We start from the raw sequence: 22,064 nt of genomic DNA, 5'->3' as shown, positions 1-22,064 counted from the left end.
GTGTGTGTGTTTTTAATGCAAGTTTATCATTGACATTGCTTTGAACACCGGTTCACGTGATCCCATACTTATGGAGCTGGAACCAAAAAATGTAGCCCATATGTACAAGAGAAGAAACACAGAGACATATGTAGAGTTGGGCTAATCCTGACATTTCCATATATGCAAGAAACTAACCAACTAACCAATATAGCCCCTTACAAAGAGATTACTGCATAAATGAAGGGAGGATGTGGGAACTGACAGCCTGCATTGGAAGGAGCAATAAAATGGCTTGAACAGAGGAGCAAGGAAGAGACACACAGGTATAAAATTGTATTGATTACTTGCCAATGCATGCTCCAGAAGATATTTTAATGTGCCTTCAGAGAAAGAACAGAGCAGAACTTCCCATATAGAGATAAAATAACTGAATGTGCCTGAGACAAATATTGCTCCTTTCTCTCAACCCCCAAATTCCCACATCCCAAAAAACTGGAAGAGGAGGAGAAACAAAACTTATGTAGGAGAAATGGTTTGGACAGAGGGACTCCACTTTGCAACCATTTCTCAGGTGCCACATATCATATACAGAAAGAGAATAGAAAGACAATACAAGAAATTTCAAGAGAAAATAAATGTACAGACTGGGTGTGTGAAACCCTTTCCTATCACTGTTCCTCCATTTGCAGGCAAGAGAACAGAAATGCGAGAAAAACATTGCTTTGAGAGTGGTATAGTAGTGGTGTTGGAAGTACCATCCTTACTGAAACCCATAAACTTCACTCACTGACTTCCTCCTTTAACCAATCAATGGCTCACTAAAAACAGTCACTAAAAGCGCTCACTACAATTAGGGATGGTGCATTGTCCGCTCTTATGTAAGCACTGGGCACATACACAAACAAAACAAACAAACAAGCTTCATTTATATACCGCCAAGCAGTGTCTAAGCGGTTTACAACTGTAAGCTAATTTGCCCCCAACTAACTGGGTGCTCATTTTAGCGACCTCGGAAGGATGCAAGCCTGAGTCGAGCTTTAGCCCTTTTGCTGGTCTTGAACTCTCAACCTTGTGGTTTTGAGTGAGTGGCTGCAGTACAGGCATTTAACCACTGCGCCACCAGGGCTCCTCACAAAAGTGCCTCCCTTGTTCACACTCACTAAAGGTGACCAGACCAGATGGACCAAAGCTTTTGGGATGAGCCTTCCCAGAATCCCCCAACCAGCATGGCTAGTGGTCTTCCTGGCTGAGGGATCCTTGTGGTGATTCTTTAAAATAATAACTTTTGTGAGCTCTCAAAGGGAAAGCACCCTTCACCACAGCAGCAGCAGGCTAGTAGCAGGCTATGCATCTGACACACACAAGCTAGCAATCTTCCAGTTGCAGCAAATGACCAATGTATCACTTCCATTGCTAGCTCTGCACCATCCAGCTTCCACTGTTTCAAGCAACTTTCCCAGTTTGCCTAACTGGAAAACATTATTATTATTATTATTATTATTATTATTATTATGCTTTATTTATATAGCACTGTAGATTTGCACAGCACTGTACATACAAACAATAAAATAGATATGAGTAAACCTACCCATGGCATACAATCTAAGAAATAATAGCATAATACATATAAATAAGACATAAAAATAAAGGAGAGGGTTCAATAAAACAGGCAACAAATTAAAAACGTCAAATAGCAAATACTAGTCACACAATGCCTGGGAACGCTTCTTTGAACAAGATGTCTTCAACTCAGTTTTGAAACTGGTTAAAGAAGTGATAAGCTGTGTTCGTGGAGGAAGGAGGTTCCAGGAGTGAGGGGCAGCAAGTGAAAAGGTACGAATTCGGGACAGGGCAGAGAAAATCCTGGGTCCATCCAAGTCAACTACAGGAACAACTGTTTATTGTAAAAAGGCAGGGTAAAAACACTCTTAAAAAACTGGCAGACTGACAAGCACAACCATTATGTAAAAAAACATTGGACAAGTATGCCTAGACAGGGATGAGTAACAGTGAAGAGAAGGGTGGCTGTAGGATGAGGGAGCTCAGCGAACTCATCCATTTTGCTTCTTAACCCACCCACCCCAAATTACCAGGGCAGACCCACAGTTGGGTAAGGGAGATCTGCCACCATTTCTATTGTTTCTGTGATGGATTGCAGAGACAGAAGGCCTGTCCCACTATGGAATCAACCAGCTACATAGTCCTTGGAATGCTGAGGGTGGAGAGGAAGAAGAGAAGATTTAACACTACAATTCACAACTGGGTTAGTCTGGAATATCAGTATGCAAAGGGATCGTGTAGCACCTTTGAGACGGAGTTGAAAGACGTAGCATGAGCTTTCAAAGACCTGGTTGCATCTGAGGAAGTGGCTCAAGGCTGCTGCCACACTGGAGGAATAAAGCAGTTTAACATCATTTTAACTTCCCTGACTTAATTCTATGGAATTATGGTCTCAGTCATGCACTAACAACACACCTTAAACACAAACCTATAACATTTGAAGCCACATATAGGAACCTAAGAACAAAACCAAGAAAGGGTTTAGGTGATGGGTGACAGGAGCCCAGGATGAAATTCTAAGTGAGGAACTTGGAAGGGTCAGGTTACCTCTTCCTAGCCAGTGCCCTCATAAATACAACCCATCTTTTTGAATAGTTGTGGGGACAAAAGTGTGCCAACAAGCAAAGGAATGAAGAGCAACCAACTGTTATGTAGGTAAGGAGATCTAAAAGCCATATTTGCCAAAATACCAAAATTAGATTATTGAAAGATAAGCAGGAATGATTTTTTCTGGTGAATCACCCACTTTTCAGAGGAGGAGGGCAATCCCTATGTTCCACTAACCATGTCCCAGGATTACTTGCCTCCCTAAAGTGAAATTATTTAGTAGGTGAAGATACAAGCATATTTTTTTCTTTGTCACTTTCTTCCTAAAATGGAAGTAAATGATTTGTGTGGTGCTTGTACTCTGTATGTAATAATAAGCAGATTAGTGATTTGATCATTTGTAATACGCTTGATTAATGTCTTTCAAGTGGCAAGGAGGGGGGAACCTTGCATATTTCCAAATCTGTATTAAATTGGCTGAAATGAACAACACCTGTGTGATATTATTATTATTATTATTATTATTATTATTATTATTATATTTAGTGCCTCTCTGAGCATATTACCATCCCTTTGAGGGTGCATACAAATAGATAACTGATCTTAGGAATGAACTCATCATGAAGAGCCATGTGTTGACCACATAGTACTTAGCATAATATGACACCATCTGATCTGAATTCAAAGTGGTAATGGTGATCATAGAATCATATAGCCTTATCACACAGGGCTCCTGGAATGGTACAAAATGGGCCGGGAAGGGAACAGAACAAGTGAACAGGGACTTCCTGTGTGCGGTAAAATGCGTCCCTCGCTCGTTCCGTTCCCTTCCCAGCCCATTTTGTACCGTTCCTGCCAGCCCTGTGCAATAAGGCTTATAGAGTTGGAAGAAAACAGATGGGTCATCTAGTTTTGAGATAGGTTGTAGATCCTCACAATGACATCCCTGTTCTTTCTGTCTCCCTTAATTTTTACCCGGATGCTCTCAACTTGGCTTCCAAGATTTAAGTCATAGATCACAGGTGTAAAAAAAATCCTTGACATAAATTCCTCCTCCACCTCCTCCTTTCCTGTTTGGTCTATTTCTCTGATATAGGTTATATCTCTTTTACTACATCCCAGTCATGAGACTCATCCCACCAGAATTCTTATTACAGTGGGCCCTCGCCTTACGCGGGGAACCGTTCCGGATCCCTCCGCAAAAGGCGAATTCCGCCTATGCTCAAGCCCCATTGGAAACAATGGGGCTCGTGCGCAGCGGTGTGTGGGGCGCAACGGGTGCGTGCACCCATTCAATTGAATGGGACGCGCTGCCCCTTCCGCCCCCCATGCGCGCCCCGCAGCTTGAGCGCGTATGCTCAAGCCGCGTAAAGCGCGCCCGCGTATGACGCGGGTGCACTATATATGTATTTGCTTTTCTGTGTTAAGACTTCAAGTCCATCTTGTTTATTTCCCACGCTCTATGCATTAGTGCATAAAACCACGGGTCATTCTCCCTAGCTGCTTATTTAAGGTTTTCTTCCTCCCACATTTGGGTTCTTGTACTATTCACCCAGATATGTCTCTAACACTTGAACTATTTTTTTGCTAGAAACTGATGAATTCCTACCCTCAAGAATACTGTCTCCTCCCCCCACATAACTCACTTGAAAGCCCTCCTAAAACCATTCCTATCAACTGGTGCCAGGCGCAGCACATTCCTTCAAGGCAACAAACTTGCACCTGCTGCAGATATAGCTACCCACATGTTCTGGCAAGAAGACACATGACATTCAGGCCTGAGCAATGACTGCTAGAAGTCTCTCATACAGTTGTAAATGCATTTATTTCCCACCTTGCTCCCAATATGGGATCCAAAGTGGACAAGCGAGAACAAATAATTTCCATAGATTATAGACACCACCACCACCACCAAATAGTTAAAGTCTTTGGAGAAATTATTTTGCAAAGAAAATCATGTGTGTGTGTGTGTGGGGGGGGGGGGTTCTATAAAAATTATGCATTATGCACAAAACCCCATGTCTTCTGAACAAAATCCAAACCATCCTGATGGCCATGTTTATTTTTGTGTGTGCATGTGTCTACAGGATTGATGCTTTTAAATCCAATTTTAAAGCCTTTGGGGACTAATTGATTAATTTCAAAATGTATATGCATATGGTTTAAACTGTCTCAACATTTTTAAATCAGATTTAACGTAATAATTGTTTAATCTGCTGTTGTAAATATAAATGTACATTCTAAAGTAAAGCAAACCAAATACTGGAAAACCATGTCTTTTGAGGAGCACCTGAAGTAGGTGATGGATCAAATCTACAGCCTTCCTATAGTATTCATTTTGATCCACTTTACATTATAGCAAAAAAGTAGAATATAAATGTGATGGTGGTGAAAATTATAAACAAAACTTTTTGTACATCAAGCTGTAACAATTCAAGTAAAATTCATTTCAATTCCAGGCTGCAACACCAAAAAGGGGGGGAAATCTAAGTGTGGGAATACTTCTCCAAGGCACTTCATCCTCATTGTCTGGTTTGCATATATCTGCATATTTTATCATTTTTATCCATCTCTGTAAAACATAATAATTTTATTCCTTAAGAATGCAAAGGCCTATCCTGCTGGCAGTAGATGACTGTATTCCCAGAAATAGTTTGTGGTGGATGACTGTCTTCCCAGGTTTTTGCAGGCACCATTCTTAATTACCCACCCAGCACCAGTTGATGTGATGGCAAAGTAAAATGGCACCAGGCAACAGTTGGGAATCCAGGAAGTGCAATTGTCTACTGTGCTGGTTCTTGAATGTTGATCCTTCATGTATTTTGGATATCAATTCCTACAAGTCCCAGACAGCTTGGCCAATGGTTGGGGACTCTAGGAGCTGGAATCTGGAGGCACTACTTTCATGACCACAAATAAGATGATGGTGGTGGCAGCAGAAATAGGTGAGATGGAGGAACAGTTTATCCTCCTGAAAAACCAATTTCATTCTAACAATTTTTTGAAATGAGCATTTGGCTCAGGCTTGATAAAAACAAGAATGATGGATCATGCGTAAATATGAAAGTATCACCTGTTCATATAATGATGCATCTTTTGTTCATCACAAAAGTAGAACATGGCCCATAACAATATTCAGAATTTTATCAGTAAAAATAAAAGCCGTATGTCATAGAACTACACTGGGAAGGTTAACTGTGGCCAGAGAAAGCAAGCCCATGTAAGCATCCATACACCAAAATAGCAAGTATTCAGGGTACCAGGAAGGGATGGCAGTGATGCTGGCAGTAGAAAGGTAAGTAGGAAACCAGGAGAAGAGTCTGGAAGGAAGTTCATATTATCTGAAATTGAAATCTGACATAGAGGGAATAGCTTTTGTTATAATATTCCTCTCAAAGTGAAGGTGTGCTGCCTACAGGACTTACATAGGCTGATATTTTGAATAAGGTCGTGTTAGTGAAATGCCAGTAAACTTCATTTCCTTGTAAATGGGCAAGTGGTACTTTGCAACTGACATATTGTAAATCTCCCTTCTACTCCCCCTGCTACTTCAGAACCCTCTCTGTCTTCACCACCAACTATTTTTTACTTTCCTGTTTGAACAAAAACATGACTCTATGGGTGGAAACTGCTAGCTGACATACTGACTCATATTGGCACCTCAGTGTGCAGCTGGACACAATGGCTATGTTCCAGCAACTGCACATGCATGCTGACAACTTGATGGCTTTATTAAAGCTTAAGTTACCTGCCCTTATTTTTTTACCAAAGTCTGATAGCAAGATTCTTCTTTTTACATGGGCTTCAGTGGCCCCTATATCAATTAGTTAAGTATTTCAATGAGCCTAGAACACAGCAGAAATGTTCCAACTAGCAGAAAAATGCAGCCTACAGTTGGCCCTCTGTATTCATGGATTTTTTTAATCCATGGATTCAACCATCCAGATCTTGAAAATATTTAAAGATATATATATAAATTCTAAAAGCAAACCTTGATTTTGTCATTTTATATGAAGGACGTCATTTTATTATTTATTGTATTTAATGCGACTTGAGCACCCATGACTTTTGGTATCCACAAGGTATCCTGGAACCAAACCCCAGTGGATACCAAGGGCCTACTGTATTTTCTGCAAAGTGAGGCTAATAACATTAAAAGTTCAATAGTTAGTGTCAAGTGTACCTTCTGGGGAGGAAATTCCAAAGTTGGGATGTCACCACCACAAAAAAGGCTCTCTTGTGCCAACACACAATGTATGAGTCAAATGTGTTCAGCTCTCAGAGCACAGGCAAGCTCTTGGACAGGTAATGGGATAGGTGTTGCTTCAAATACTTGACTTCCAATGGCGTCACAGCTTTGTTGGAGAGAACCAGCACTCTGAATCCAAAAAGAAACAACTAAGCAACCAACCACTTTCAGTAGCAGCTTTATGTCTTCCCTGTTACTATCCTGGCAGTCGCATTTTGCACAAACTGCCATTTCTGGATCATTTCCCAAGGAGCAGAACACATGCACATGCACTACACACACAATTATGCAAACAAGAGGTGATCACAAGACCTTCTTGTTGGTGTTTCTGTTGTTATTTCAGACTTCATTTTCGTATCTGCTGTTTTAGTGTTGATTATCTTATTTCTGTATGTTATTTATTTTCTTTCTTTTTTAGGCAATTTTGTGTGTATAAAGTTGAAAGTTGCACAGATGAAATAAAAATACAGCTGATCTTTAAAGACACTGTACAACCAACATCGTATCAAAATATATTTTATTCTGGACCTCTTTCAGATCTGATTCAAATTACACTTGTCAGAGCAATACAATGCAAAGGGAAAACTGCAACAGAAAAAAATGTGCCTAGAAAGAGATTAAGAAAGGGGCTTTTCTGGGTTGAGGGGACAAAATCATTGTGATGTGGAACCAAAGTACATCATAAAAGGTGTAATTAACATGGGTCCAGGACAGTATAGAACATCTATAGCAGTCTTCTTTAGACAATAAATCATGAAAACTGAACAATAAAAAGTATTTCTGAACAATTAGAAAAAAAAGAAAAAAACTTGTCACATGGGCTGGTTTTACACTTGTACAACATTTTGTAATTTAACTGGATATATAACAAAAGAAATGATGTAGACATTTTTAAATCCAGTGCTATAGGTAGGCTCACAGAAGTAGACCCAAAAGATTTGCAACTCCAAATCGGAACCTTTTTACAACTACAATGTCAAAGTCAGGAAAGAGATTAGGAAGAAGGGGGGGGGGAGATTACTTTCGTACTGTAAGTGACCGACTTGCTTACTGCAGCCTGTTGAGAAACAAGATTGCAAAAGCACACAGGAGAAGCAACAACAAAACAGACCAATTTCCTGAATTTATCCAGAAATGTAAAAAGAAAATAAACTTTGCTTTTGTTTATTGATCAAGACACTGGGAAATTACAAGGATGTGGGATTTGTTGCAATGCTAAATTGACCATCACCGACACCTGAATTTGTTAGAGAACCTATGCCTATTTGGGGTTACCACTTAATGCACCACTGGTTCATATACTAGAGAAGCCTGGAAAAGTTTCACATCTTCCTTAGTACAGGTAGGGCCAAGGATCTTTGATACCAAAACCTTTGCTGCTGTCCTATCCCAGAGGACTATCTAGGTAACTCTTTTCTGCTCTCCCAGCTCAATTCATATTACAGAACCCTTAAATGATTCTTTTACCAGTACACCAACAAAGCAGATAGTCATTTTCCCTCAACCCCAAACAGAGAATTTATTTCCACATTTGTAGCACAGCTTTTGCCAGTACAATTGTCACCAGCAGTATCATTGGAAAGAAGTAAGAATCTATCATGGAATGAAATAAAAGAGTTGTAGGACTCCTCAGAACACTAGGGTCAGTGTGCTATGTGTATGTCCATGTTCTTTTTAAAAATCTGCCATATGGATTCTTCCTGTAACTCAGTGTCCATGTGCCACAATGCTGCCCTCATTTTGCCAAGTATGAAGGGTACTCCCTTCCTACCAATACCAGCATCAATTTCCAAGCCAAACCCACAGACAACAAAACTTCCAGATTTCCTTACTTTCTCAAAGTAGTTTTTTTGCTTGCCAATTCTTATGAAGGTCCAATGTTTGTGGTGTTTTTAAATACATGAAGAAATCTCTCAACTACATTTTCGGCAGAGAGCCAAATGCCCCAACTAACTATTAGCAAATGTTTCCTCATAGAAATGTTGTGATCCAAGTCCTCTATCTTTTTCTTTAAAACAACAAAAGCAGTATTGTTTTGCAACACTGTATTCTTCTCCTTTCCAGAAAATCATTAATTGTACCCATGTATCAGCTGCAATAACTAAAACATTTATGTGCATAAAACTTGCACATTTTTTCTCCAAAACGTAAGGGAAATGCAAAGCTACTCCTTTCTTTTTCAATGGCCTACCAGTGTAAAGCAATAAAGAAAATTACAAATCTTTGGTCTTTTTCACTTGCTTCTAGCTTCCCACAAAAATAAATGAACACCTTTCAATTTGTTGTATGTTTTTTCTGCCATGAGAGGGGGTACTATAAATCCCCCCCCCACTCCTAGCCTCCAAAATCATCCAAGAAGCGGCCTTTTTCTTAGTTCAAATAAGCATAATGAAACCTTCTAAAGATAGGCCTAGCATTGCCAGTCCCATGAATAGATTTAAAATATTCAGTAACCAATTAACATGGTTATCACTGAAATAGTAAGAGATGCTAAATGCCCCCCTCACTAGACATGCACAGCAGACACATTCTCCATCTACAGGCAACTGAAGGTGGAATTTTTAGCCACATCCTCACTGCTCTGTACCTACACCAGTCATCAGGAGTTCCTTGCAAGAACAGGACCACAGAACCATTCCAACCAGTGTTTATACCCATGCTGCCTAGTCACATCATCTAATAGTCTGAAACACACCTTCCTTTCTCTGTATCAAAACCACATTTTTACTTTAAGCAAAGCAAGTCCTGAGTGCTGTAATATGTGCCTTGCAATCAGGAATGGTGACATGCAAACCATGATATTATGATCAATACTGGCTTCCACATCAGTGAGCTGGCAAACCCACTCCAGGATTTTAGTTGGAAATTTTAAAGAATCTCTCCAAAATGCTGACCCCCTTCCCCACCTCCAAATTAGGTTCAGTACTTTTAAAGTTTGGAATCAAAACTGGAGCAGATTCACTAGCTTGCTGGAGTTGGAACCACCAGCTGCAATCCTCTTCCATACTGTGAATCCTCTTCCATACTGACATTTGGGATTTTTGGACTTTGTGCCAGGCAATGGGTATGGGTACAGATCATGTTAGAATAGAATTATGCATGCTCATGCCAAGGGTGCATTTATTCCAAAATTTTATTCAGGTGATGCCCATGTGAGGCACATACATGATGGTAATAGCTTGAATAAGGAGGGGCTGACATCTCTGTCCCCATCTCCTCCAGTTCTTACCAGCAACTGTCTGAGTTTGTTTTTCTTCAGCCAAGCCTACTTTTCTCTTTTTTTGGAACCTAGCTATTAGACAGTGATTAAAAATAGTTTCTGCAGGGCTGGATCAATGGATAAAGCAAAAAGACCAAGCAGCCCTTGCATCTTTTAACGGTCTCTCCAGAAGTGATCATCATGTATGTGTTAGCATTATGAGTGGAACACAGTGCTAAAAGCCTCATCATGTGTATTTCTTACCCTCAGAGGATGATAGCCATGACAATGAAAGAGAGATTACCCACTCCAGCTCCCCTGTCTATAACAACTGGCGCTTGAAAAGTTTCTTCAGTTTATGCTTTTTTTCAAAAAACCAAAAATACTACCATTCTTTTTGCATTATACGGCTCCATCCGGAAGGTGAGAAGGACGTTGGTTTAGAAACAGAGCAGCACTGTGGCACACCGACAAAAGGATAGCAGCAAAGAAGGCATGACTGATCAGGGCTTGCACTCCAAATAGTCAATTTCTGCAAGCACATGAAACTGCAAGAAGATGTGGGCTTCTCCCATCTCTCCCCTGAAGGATATATGGGAGGGAGCAGGACAGGGAAGTAATAGTACCTACAAAAGCTCCACAATGCAAATGTCTCTGGGTAAGCGCAATTCTCTGCAATGAAGCCCTATGTCCTACGTGACTATTTCAATGAAGCTATGCACATGGAGCTAAGGTACAGATGTTTAGTCCAGTCAAAGAAAACTCCCTCTTGCCTAGTGCCATGGCTTTGAAGTTTGGAATTAGGTGCATGTTATCTCAAGAGAGATCAATTGACCACCTGAGCTACAGAATTAATGGTCTCAAATTGTTTTAAAAAGGCAAAAATGGGGAAGGAGGATGAAGGAGAAGGGAAATCAGCCCAGGATTTGGTGATTATGAAGCCACAATAATGTCTACATGCTATATCATATTTAAATGGCTAGAATCGTGTGTTTTTTAAAGAACTACCCAAAACAAACAAAACAAAACAGTGAAACAGTTGCAATAACCAGAAATGTGAACGTTGCTGTGGAATCTTGCAGCTGTGTCAAAAGGGTTCAACACCACTTCTTGTTTGTTTCTACACTTTTTAAAGTCCACTGAAACATCTGTTCAAGAGCTTGTATGAAAAACGAACAGACTGTCCATATCAAAATACAAAAGTACTATCAAGAATCACCTCTGACTTTTTTTTAAAGATTTAAGTTCAGTGCAATTGACATTTGTGTTGCTAAAGGAAAAGAAAATGCTGTTTAAATATACTCAAAATAAAAATCCCCCCCAAAAAACACATTTTGTGTCTATTCCTGGGAGCACAGTTTAAAATTATTGCACAGATTTTTTTTTTTTACATTTTCTTAAAACTTTTTAAAAATTATTTTAACAATGACAGAGGTCAGCCACAGTCCTGGACCCCCAACAATAAAAAGCAAGATTATTCAAGTGCCAGATACTCAACAGGTTAAGTTTCTTACAAACTGTAATTGACAGGGAATTTATCCTGAACCTCGAATTTATTCTCATAACTCTACCAACAGCTAAGTACAGAGCTGTATCACATGACTGCCTTTAGGAATATAAACTTTCTTTTTGTTTTCTTACAATGCTGTGTAGAACAGTATAATACCCCAATAATAATAAGTGACTTCAGTATTAAAAGTAAACAATGGCTGTGCCTTGCAAAACTGAACCCTACTTGCTTAAGATGTGGTTTTGTGTGCGTGCACACAGACATGGCAGAAATCAATACTAAAAGAATTTACCATGACTTTTAAAATAGCAAGCTAGTTTCATTCTCTTGGTTAGGGTAATCTACAAATGAACTGTAAAAGATGGGGTTATTTGTTACATAGAAAGCAGACATGGTGATGAAACCAACCATTCTCTACCTAGTGCTCTATCTCTTATTTTGGGTCCTGCTTGGTTGCACTAGGTTATGATGAGCATCTTCTTGTTTGCCCAGGATGCAGAGCTGGGAAATCTCCAATGTAATGACATCACAGCATGGGTGAAGGTAAAAGAGATATTACGGGATCAATGAAAGAAGGAGAATTTAACATGGGGCTGCCATTCTCAAAGCTTCCCTTCTTCTTTTTGCTATTTTTATGCATTTCATAAAATGAAAATGTTGGGGAGGAGTTCTCTTTTTTTGCTGTTAGATGTCATTCTGCCTGTGGAAATGGGGCTGGAAAAAGGACACACATAAACATACACATACAGAGAGAGAGAGAGCGAGCAAGAATTGCAATCTTGTCTTTATATGCCATGCTGCTGCAACTGCAATGGTAATATAGAAACTCAGACCTTTCCAAAGCATCTGGAGTCTAAGGCCACATATATACTGTAGAAATAATGCAATTTAACACCACATTAAATGCTGTAGCTCAATCCAATGGAATCCTAAGATTTTTAGTTTTAAAAGGTCTTTGGTCTTCTCTACCAAAGAGTGCTGGTGCCTCACTAAACTACAAAGCCCAGAATTCTGTAGTATGGAGCCATGGCAGTTAAAGTGGCATCCAACTGCATTATCTCTACAGTGCAGATGCATCCTAAATCACTCACTGAAGTCAAAACTGGGTGAAATGTTAAAATCTTTGATGATCTTTATCAGAAAAAGTTGGGAGTTGCATGGAATAAGATGTAGCCATGGTACTGGCCAAAGTCTGCCCTCCTGCTACACTTTTACAAAGACACCCGTTCTAGTATTACTTTTAACCGAACATGTGAGCAAACAAAACTGTCTGTCACATACACCTCTTGCAGTAAAGAAAGGAAAAGCAATATTTGATATCAGAAACAAAGGAGACACACAATAGTGGTGATCCTATCTCCCCCACAATCATAAAAACAAATAGCAGCTTACGTTTATCCTAAATTTGGGTGTCATGGGGGTGGGGGGATATCACAAGTACATACAAAAAGTTTTGAGGCAGGAGCAGCAGGGTGAAATTAGTGCAAGACATAATTTTCCTTTGTGGAAGCTCAATCACTCCGTATTAAAATAGGCTCGAAGCAAGTTTTTTGTGGTCAGATTTCTTTCTCTTTTCTGTTCACTTCTAAACTAAGGAGGCACAATCCACTGGGAACTTGACCAGCTCAAAGTTAGTTGAGCACCACCACCAATGATGCTCTTCCTCCTGTTCATGCCAATATGTTTTCAGCTGAGAAATTTCCAGTGGATGGAATAAACTTCTTGCCTCACACCAGAAGTGGCAGCAAAAGAGATATCAAAATATTTAGTTGTTGTACAAAAGATTTTTTCCTATTAAAAAAAGCACACCCCAAAATCAAAATACTTTTAATTTGGATTTTTGTTATAATAGACATCAGAGTAAGAACGGACAAAACTCTCACAGAAGTTGTAGCAGAAAAACACTGGCCCAGATGAAATTTTAAGACAAACTAATCCCCTTTCCCCACTGTTTTGGATTCAATTAGTCCATGAGCAGTATGAAATTACTGTTTCAAAGAAAAGGAGGCTATAATTCGTTTCTGTAATTTAATGCTGATTTCTGGAATGTACATGCAATAGGGGAAGCCTCCTGAATCAAAACCTGCACCTTGAGGAGAGCTGGAAAAACTACCTTGTATGATTACAACTCCCAAAAATTGTAGTGGCCAATAGACATGCTGGTTGGGAGATTCTGGGATATGTAATCCAAGAAAGCAAATTTGCAAAGCTCTTTCCTTGTGTCAAGGAGTATAGATCAGGAATATATACAGTGAGCTCTTTCTGAACTTATTCTTAAAATCCATTCTTTGATGGCCATAATCCTGATTTCCCCATTGTGTATGTTCCAAAAACCAGTCCCTTTTTTGCATGTTCTTAATATCTTTGTGATTGTACCCTTTTACATTTAGCAGAAATGGTCTGAAGTAAGGAACTCCTGCTTTTTTGGAACTGTCACAATCCAAAAGAACCCACTCCCATCCTGTCAGCTACTACTAATGGATCTCAAAATGTAAAGGAATGTCAACATCATGTTTCTAAAGTTTTGCTTGGTCTCCCCTCCTTCCCTGTCTCAACTGTGAGCAGATAACCCACAACACATTCCAGATGTCAACATCTTTAAAAACAATGAATTAAAAGGAAATGATGCAATAGGATTCCCCTTCCCCACAAACAGGCACCATTCCAAGTGAAAAGAACCACCACCACCAAACAGATTCACAGCCTTGTTTTGTGCAGCAGGAAAAACGAAACATGAACCATGGTGGGAAGGGGGAAGGAACAAGGAACAAATTACTGTTGAAGCAGTATGCAAGTCCATTTTCCCTGTACACAAGAACTGCTCATCACCTACCAAGAAAGAAAGCCAAAAAGGAAAAGGAAGAGGAAGAAGAAAAAAACCCAATCTTTCAAAACTTTAAGAAGGGTGACGGTGAAGAAATGGGGGCGGGAAAGGCAGCCATATGTAGTTTCCCCAGTTATGCGCTCAGTGGGCTGCTCATATACAGTTAGGTTTCTCTCTTGTCCTGTTTCCCCCCCCATTTCCCAAATGCTTACATGTGTTTTTTTTTTTTTTGGGAGGGGGGGGCACAGCAGATTCCAGCACTTGGTGAACAGGCTTCACAAGCTGTGACAAATCTCTGTCATCTTCTTCAGGATGTAATCATTTGCGCTGCTTTTTAATATTCAGTATATGTATATAATTCTTTCAGGTTTGGCTGTAGTGGACTGGCCATGGTTCAATTGGGACTATAGCAGTACATGGGTCAAGGGGACAGTCATTTTGGCTATGTACACATTCATAGTCGGTCCATGGCTTCCAACTAGTAGCGCTATTTCCGTAGGTCTAGTACACAAACCTGCAAAGAGAAAACAATGAGAGGGGAAGAGTCAAGGTGTTCAGAAATGTACATACACAAGAAATGTTCTAAAAGACAAAATGACTTTGTAAAACAATTAGAGAAATACAATGAAAGTGAAGCCTCTAGCTCAGTGATGTCCAAACTCTGGCTCTCCAGATGTTTTGGACTTCAGCTCCCAACATCTCAAACCACTGGTCAAATTGGCTGAGGCTTCTGGGAGCCGAATCCCATAACACCTGGAGGGCCAGAGTTTGGACATCGCTGCCCTGGCTAGTACTTTTTGCTAATGTGGCCAGTTTGTAGAGGCATGATACATCTGATGTACAAATGCTGGGGAACTGCAAAGGGGTTGCACATTTTCTAGCCCACCTTGGCTGTGAAACTCTCCTTGACCAATGTGTAATTCTTCGAAGAATTCTATTCCCAAACTGCCCAAATTTTAAAAGGACAGGGGCAAAACCACCTCCTTTTGCTACACAGAAAGACTGGAAACCATCTGAAAAATCTTGATGTGAAACCAGATGTTAACTTCCAGATTAGCAGGACTGATTTGCAACCAAAATGTGGTCCACCATGGGAGCAAATTTTGCCCCTTGCCCTTAGATTTGTTCCCCACCCTGAAATAACTTGTATTTTAGATTGCTAAAACAGAACCATCAGTAGCATTCAGAGGGCAGTCAGGAGATACAATGTCAGAGTTGAGAACTAAAGAATACACCAGAGTTAGGAAAAGTCTGCTCATTTTTTTTTTTTTGAAATTGTATATCCCAGTCCTTTGTGGGATGGTACAATGGCTGGCCTTGATGGGTAGAGTCAATCTCAAGCTTCTGACAGGAACAGACAGGGAACTGATAACCCTCTTGTTATCTCACATCAGGGATAACAGCAGGGATTTCACACATACAACTCAGCTTCCCAGCAAGCTAGAAGGCCAGTGGTGTGAAGGAGAATCCTCATTGTAATCTTTGGTCTCAAATAAAAGACAACAGCTGGGAGCTTTGTCTGTCCTACGCTCTCCCCAGTGGAGAAAGCTACATTTAATTAATAAATTAATTAAATTTAATATTCTGCTTCTCTCCCGGTATAGGACCCAAAACAGATGATATCAAATTAAAAACACAAGTGTACCAGTAAAACCTATAATAGAGAAGTTTAAAAACCATTAAACAAACAGTTCTTTTAAAAATGCTGAATTACAACAGTTTAAAATATACTTGTAGTGTTTACATGGTGAGCAAAGCTCACTAAGACCCCAGGACTGGCTGCAGAGAGTTAGGTAAAACTATTAGTAATAATTTCCACTTGTTTGTTTTTTACATGGAAAAACATTCAGTGTAGTAGGAACAGATTCTTTTTTAGTTGAGGAGGAATGAAATCATTTGCCACAGTACAAGAGTAAGAGACAAGTCCTTTTTGCTCTGGCAAGATAATCAAGTAATAAGGAGGCTTTCAAGGTCTGCTATTATTTGTGGGAGGGTAAAATATGAGCATAAAGTACAAATGGACACTTATTTAGCAGGCTGCACTGTCCCCCCCCCAGAGAACCTCAGAGGGGCACCCCTCAAATACATTTGATTTTTTAAATTCTGAAATGCCCTCCAATGCCCCCTGGTTATATAGGGTAATTTCACCATGTTTTGGCATGGGTCATGTCCTATTGTGGGGAAGAAGGCCTCTCATGGATGTAAAACAGCCAAAGATGGTAAAAAAGTTGGCAAATTGCCCATACCTACTAGAGCAGTGATCCCCAAACTTTCATCCCCCAGGTGTTTTGGACTTCAACTCCCAGAAACCTCAGCCAGCTTTGCCAAAAGTCAGGAATTAGGGGAGCTAAAGTCCAAAATATCTGGAGGATCAACATTTGGGAACTACCCAACTAGAGGCATTAAAATTTGGAAGAGAGGAGGTGCAGACTGTACTCTTCCCACCCAAGCCACAGAGGAAGCCTGAAAATGAAGAAATTATTATCTGGGCAATCTGACAATCTTTTTTTCCTCCGTTTCTTTGCTGGAACTCAGACCACTAGCAGTTTAAAAGGAAACAATTCTTTGGAAGACAAACTTTTAATTAGAAATGCAAACAATTATTGCATTCTCACTGGCTGACAATCTTTTTTAACACCTTTATATGTGTTACAGATTGAGTATGTGCAGTCAGAGGTAAACACCACTAAATTCAGAAGCCGTCAACTGTCACACAACAATGCACAAGATTCCAGTCATGCCTGTACACCTCTGTTAGATTTTTATTAGTGTTTTGTTTGCCCTGGATGGCTGATGGAGCTGACTGCTATCAGCTCACTGCAGTAACTGAACTGCAAGATACAAACATTAACCTCTTGGATATATAGATATGGGAGCAGACAATGGCAACTTTGGGAGTTGCAGTCCATGAAAGTTACTTTTCCAAGGTTTAATAATTTTTAAAGGGATATACTACCACACCATTTAAAGATGCAGTTTCCTCTGTATCGTGGCAACCTACAGATGATTAATTTTTATCCTTGCATTTGCTCTTAAGATGTCATTGTGAAATATTTCTGAAGGAAAACTCTATATTGCCTCTAAAATTAGTAAAGGTTGAGACCAGAACCAGAAGTGTTTTGGAATTTTTTTTCAGACTTTGGAACATACATGAGATATTGTGGAGATGGAACCCAAGTTTAGACACAACATTAATTTATGGTTCATATACAACTTTATACACATAGCCTGAAAGTAATTTTTTTGCAAAGTTTGTGTACACTGAACCATCAGAAGTTAAAGGTGTCAGCCAGTTATGAAAAATGTTTCAGATTTTTGAACATTTCGAATAAGGGATGCTCAACCTGTATTAGGTTTTGTTTGATCATTTCCAGGTGGGAATTATGGTTGACTAATGTCAATGAATGACTAATTCTTTCAATATCCTGGTGGTATATCAAGAATAAAAAAGGTTTCTCCTTGGTTGAGATGACTAGTCTGTTTACTAAGTGAGTCATTTATTTTAGTTTTAATTCTTTCTTTCTAATGAAGTGCTGTGTAAGTTTAGATTGTCTTTTCTTCTTAATTTGTCTGGAGGTTAACTTATTCCAGCTCATATACACAGCCCAACAACTGCAAGAAAATCTGGTACACTTGAATATCTCAGAGTGGATTATTATAAAAGAAACAAACATGGAATACCATTTTGATCTACTTACTGAACCATCTGAAGCACTTGCTCCAACTTTGTCTCCTGCTGCATTCCAGCAAACCTCAAATATGCCTCCTGTTCCCCGGTAACTATGCACTAGAGCACCCGTCTAAAGAAAAGAGGTTGGGCAAAAAGAGAATGCAATTACAATAGCAATTTATCATGATCATTTATTTATTATCAATTCATATGCACATTAGTTGATTTTATGTAATTATAAATTTAAAGTACAATACTGATTAAAAAAGGACAGCTGAGACCTACATCTCAAAATAACCTCCAAAAAGATTTAAAAAAGGAAAAAGTAGATGGGTGTATTTATTGATTTATATAATGTTTAGCTTTGTGTTCAGTTATAAAATGGCTTCCAGAGCAGCTTATATTGGGAAAAATAAAAATTAGCCCCTGCAAGTCTATGAAAGCTTATGTTACAAACCTTTCTTTCACATTAGTGTTAAAAGTGCTAAAAGATTCTTTTGTAGACTGATACAAACTAACATGGTTCTGCTTTGAATATTACATAAACTGTAAGTAAATGAGCTGACCAATTAATGTACTCTCTTGTACAGGACCACTTTTTACATTATGTTAACTGAATTTGCATCACTCAACAGACACCCTGGATTGTGGACATGATGCTAGGATGTGCTTCTTGATCGCTACTACGTGCAGCAGGAATGGCAAAATTGTGAAGCTGGCATTTTTCTTCTCTGATGTGTTCTATTCAGTGACTTACCCACTAACCTATGTTGCATGTATCCAGGTAAGTCTGGGTTCCTATGGATCCCAAGCTTATGGAGCTGTGTGAATTTGGTCTTTCTCTGCTGAATGTTAGATCTCTCTCATGAAAGCTGCCCTGCTAATCTGATGAAATAGTAGGGTGTAAACAGCAGTAAATATGAAAAAATAAAATGAAAAAAATAAATTGCAATAGCTTTCAAAACCAAATTCTCTGTCAATGAAGAAGAAACCAGTGGGCTTCAAAAGCTACCAAAACGTATTTTGTGCTTTTCTGTTGGGCTAATAAAGGTATCACCACCATAAGCATGTGTGTTTTGTGGCCAACACAGCTATCACCTACTTTAAAATATATATATATATATATATAAAGAGTACTGGCAGACATACCTGTGTATTCCAGATGTGTACACATTTGTCAAAAGAGCCACTGGCCAGGTACCTGCCATCAGGACTGAAAGCTACACTGTACACAGGTTCTTGATGTTTCGTCAAGGTGTGGATGCAGATCCCTCTGTCTACATCCCATAACCTAACCGTAGAATCAAAGGATGCACTGCCAAAGAAGAAAAGAGAAGAAGTAAAAATAGTTATTTTATGTAATATCAATTTATACACATGCATTTGCACATTAAAATATTATACTGTTTTAAGCATAATTTTTATTTGAAAGATTTTATAAGCAAATGTACAAGGAAAGGGAGTCAAAAATCAAGGAATAAAAAATGACAAAAAAGAAAAAAGGCAGCAGAAGGCTTGCTTAAGGAAAATAGAGCCACATAGACTAATAGTTAATTGTTTAAAAATCAAAATTTAGTATGAGAAAAGTATGGGGAGGTGCCATGCTCAATAGTGGAGCAAAATAACTAAATGATGGCTATTGTACATTGGACACACCATGACTCACTGGAAAAGATGATAATTATTCAGTAAAACTGAAGGCAGAAGGAAAAGAAAATCCGAAGTACAGTTGGGTTGATGCAATAAAGGAAGCTATGGTCCTGAGTATGCAGGAGCAGGGCTCTTGATGACTTAGGCTGTATCTGCATTGCATAACTAATACTGTTGTGGCACCAGACCTCTCTGACACAGAAGGCTAAATGTCTCACCAAACTGCAATTCCCAGAATTCCACAGCATTGAGCTATGGCAGTTAAGGTGGTGTCAACCTAAACAATGACCTGAAACAGACGGGCAGATGGGGGCGGTGTCCGGTTGCTCTTGGGATGTGGCATTTAGACAACACATACCCCTGGCGAGCCTGAAAGCCACCCTAGGACTAGGTCCACCTAAGGCGGCCCAAAAGTAGCTCAAAAGGAGCAGATCTTTTCTGCTCCTTTCTGTGGGTCATTGGGACTGTGGCAGGAGATGTGCTTGAGACCATGGTATGTGTTCACTGAGGCCTCAGGGCAATTGGGCCAAGAGCAGTTTCTGGCTGCTCCTTCCTCCCTGTCTGTTTCACTCTCAATTCTGCAGTGTGGATGCAGCCCAAGTCTCTTGGAGGTCTCTTGTTCCAATGGTTGCCACATAAATTGAAAGCAACTTTACAGAAAATAACAACAATACAAATATCCCACAAATAATCACACAGATCACATTGGAAGGGACTGGAAAGGAAGCCCTCCATTCCCTCTCACCAGAGATCACTCTTTCCTTCTGTTGTGAAAAATAAAATGAAGAAACTTCTTGTTACATGCCTGCTCAAGATTGCCCATACGTCACTAGTTGAGGGGGTGGAGTGGATGTTTTCTACTCCTTCCCAGTAAACAAGGAGGATCACTGGAATGTGTGCATGGAGATATGCATTCAGGCAGCCTAACCTCACTTCTAGGTGGCTTAGGGTGGTGCATCCATGTCACAATATCCATATATCAAGTTATGTATGAATTGGCCCTATTTATCTGAATTTGCTTGATTTAGCTGACGTACATATAGTTTAGGAGCACTGCAGCCTACAACTAAAGGCATACCATGGGGCCCTAGTGGCGCAGTGGTTAAATGCCTGTACTGCAGCCATTTACTCGAAACCACAAGGTTGCGAATTCAAGACCAGCAAAAGGGCCCAAGCTCGACTCAGGCTTGCATCCTTCCGAGGTCGCTAAAATGAGTACCCAGACTGTTGGGGGCAAATTAGCTTACTTGCTAATTAGCTTACTTGCTGTTCACTGCTATGATCTTTGGAATAGCGGTATATAAATAAAACAAATTAATTAAAACAAATTAATTAATGCTCCAGGGAAGAGCCTAGGGCATGTTGTCCTGAAAAGTTGGATAAAGTGCATGTAGCCTGCAGAGCTATCTTCTCCTAAGAAGAGCCCTGACTTGCTCAGGGACACATGAATTAAACACCTGGCTCACCTGTTTCTTCTTCCTATCAAAAAAGACCAAAGGTCAAATTTACCTTGCTAACATAAGATTGGCGTTTGGGTTGTTTGTTCCTGGCCCCGTAGGACTCCATTTGATAGTATAAATTTCTTTGTTGTGTGCTTGCAGATCGTGGACACAATTATCTTGTTTCATACTCCAGATCTAAGAAAGGCAATAAAAGCAAACAATCAGTAGCACTACTTAGTCATTTTTATTTAAAGGTTTCTTTACAAATACTGCAGTTGTCTAGTATCCACAAATCTATAATTAAGCAAAACAGATACTAATTTAAATAAAATAGATATGTATTTTATGCCCTGGATACGAGATATTAACTAAAATGTCAGCTTATTATCCTCATTATGTGTAAAGCAGGGCTGGGAAAAGTGTGATCCATGGGCCAAATGCAGTTCCCTCAAAGAAACGTTTAGTTCTCTAGCACTTCCCCATTTTTTTCAGTAATTGTTTCACTTTTTAAAAAAACAATTAAAAATGTCACTCAAGTTCTCTAAGATATACTTTTGGAGAGGCCCTGGCTTGTTTTAAGCCCAGAGGAGGCCTTTTTTTTGACGATGAAATAAACCAGCTTACTTCCTGGTTCAAAACAGGCCCCTCCAGGTTTTAAACTGCTCAAGGAGTCCTGAAAACATAGCAAACATGCTCCACATGGTACCAGGATGAATGGCAGCAGAGGGTGCAGCACTCCAATGGGAGACCAACTCTACCTCTCAACTCTATCAGTCACCCACAGAGTTGTCACTGAGAACTAGAGACAGTTCCTGAACTTTTAATGGTTGTGAGAAAGAGGCAATTTCACAAGGTGTTGCTTGCCGTGTAACAAGAGAACACCTGCTCATATCACCTCTTTCACACAACCATTAAAAACAGCCAACGTGGT

General features: G+C 39.6%; 1 protein-coding gene across 19 annotated transcripts in view; it reads right to left on the bottom strand.

Annotated features, from left to right (window-relative positions):
- Positions 1 to 12,959: 12,959 nt before the first annotated feature.
- LOC149317998 (F-box-like/WD repeat-containing protein TBL1XR1) overlaps positions 12,960 to 22,064 on the bottom strand; it is a 236,259-nt gene continuing 227,154 nt past the window's right edge. For all 19 annotated transcript variants that reach the window (XM_089508806.1, XM_089508803.1, XM_089508822.1 and 16 more), the window contains 4 exons: positions 21,201 to 21,328; positions 19,191 to 19,356; positions 18,070 to 18,171; positions 12,960 to 14,885 (listed from right to left, as the gene is read on the bottom strand). In XM_089508806.1, the coding sequence (XP_089364932.1) occupies positions 14,859 to 14,885; positions 18,070 to 18,171; positions 19,191 to 19,356; positions 21,201 to 21,328 (423 nt within the window). In that variant the 3' untranslated portion in view covers positions 12,960 to 14,858. The remainder of the gene's footprint in view (positions 14,886 to 18,069; positions 18,172 to 19,190; positions 19,357 to 21,200; positions 21,329 to 22,064) is intronic.

The sequence above is a fragment of the Sceloporus occidentalis genome, unplaced genomic scaffold (genome assembly GCF_023333645.1).
Source record: "Sceloporus occidentalis isolate IW3139 unplaced genomic scaffold, rSceOcc1.0.p SCAF_2, whole genome shotgun sequence".
NCBI classification, from domain to species: Eukaryota; Metazoa; Chordata; class Lepidosauria; order Squamata; family Phrynosomatidae; genus Sceloporus; species Sceloporus occidentalis.
Note: the sequence above shows the minus strand (reverse complement) of the source record. Positions and strands in the feature narration are given on the sequence as shown.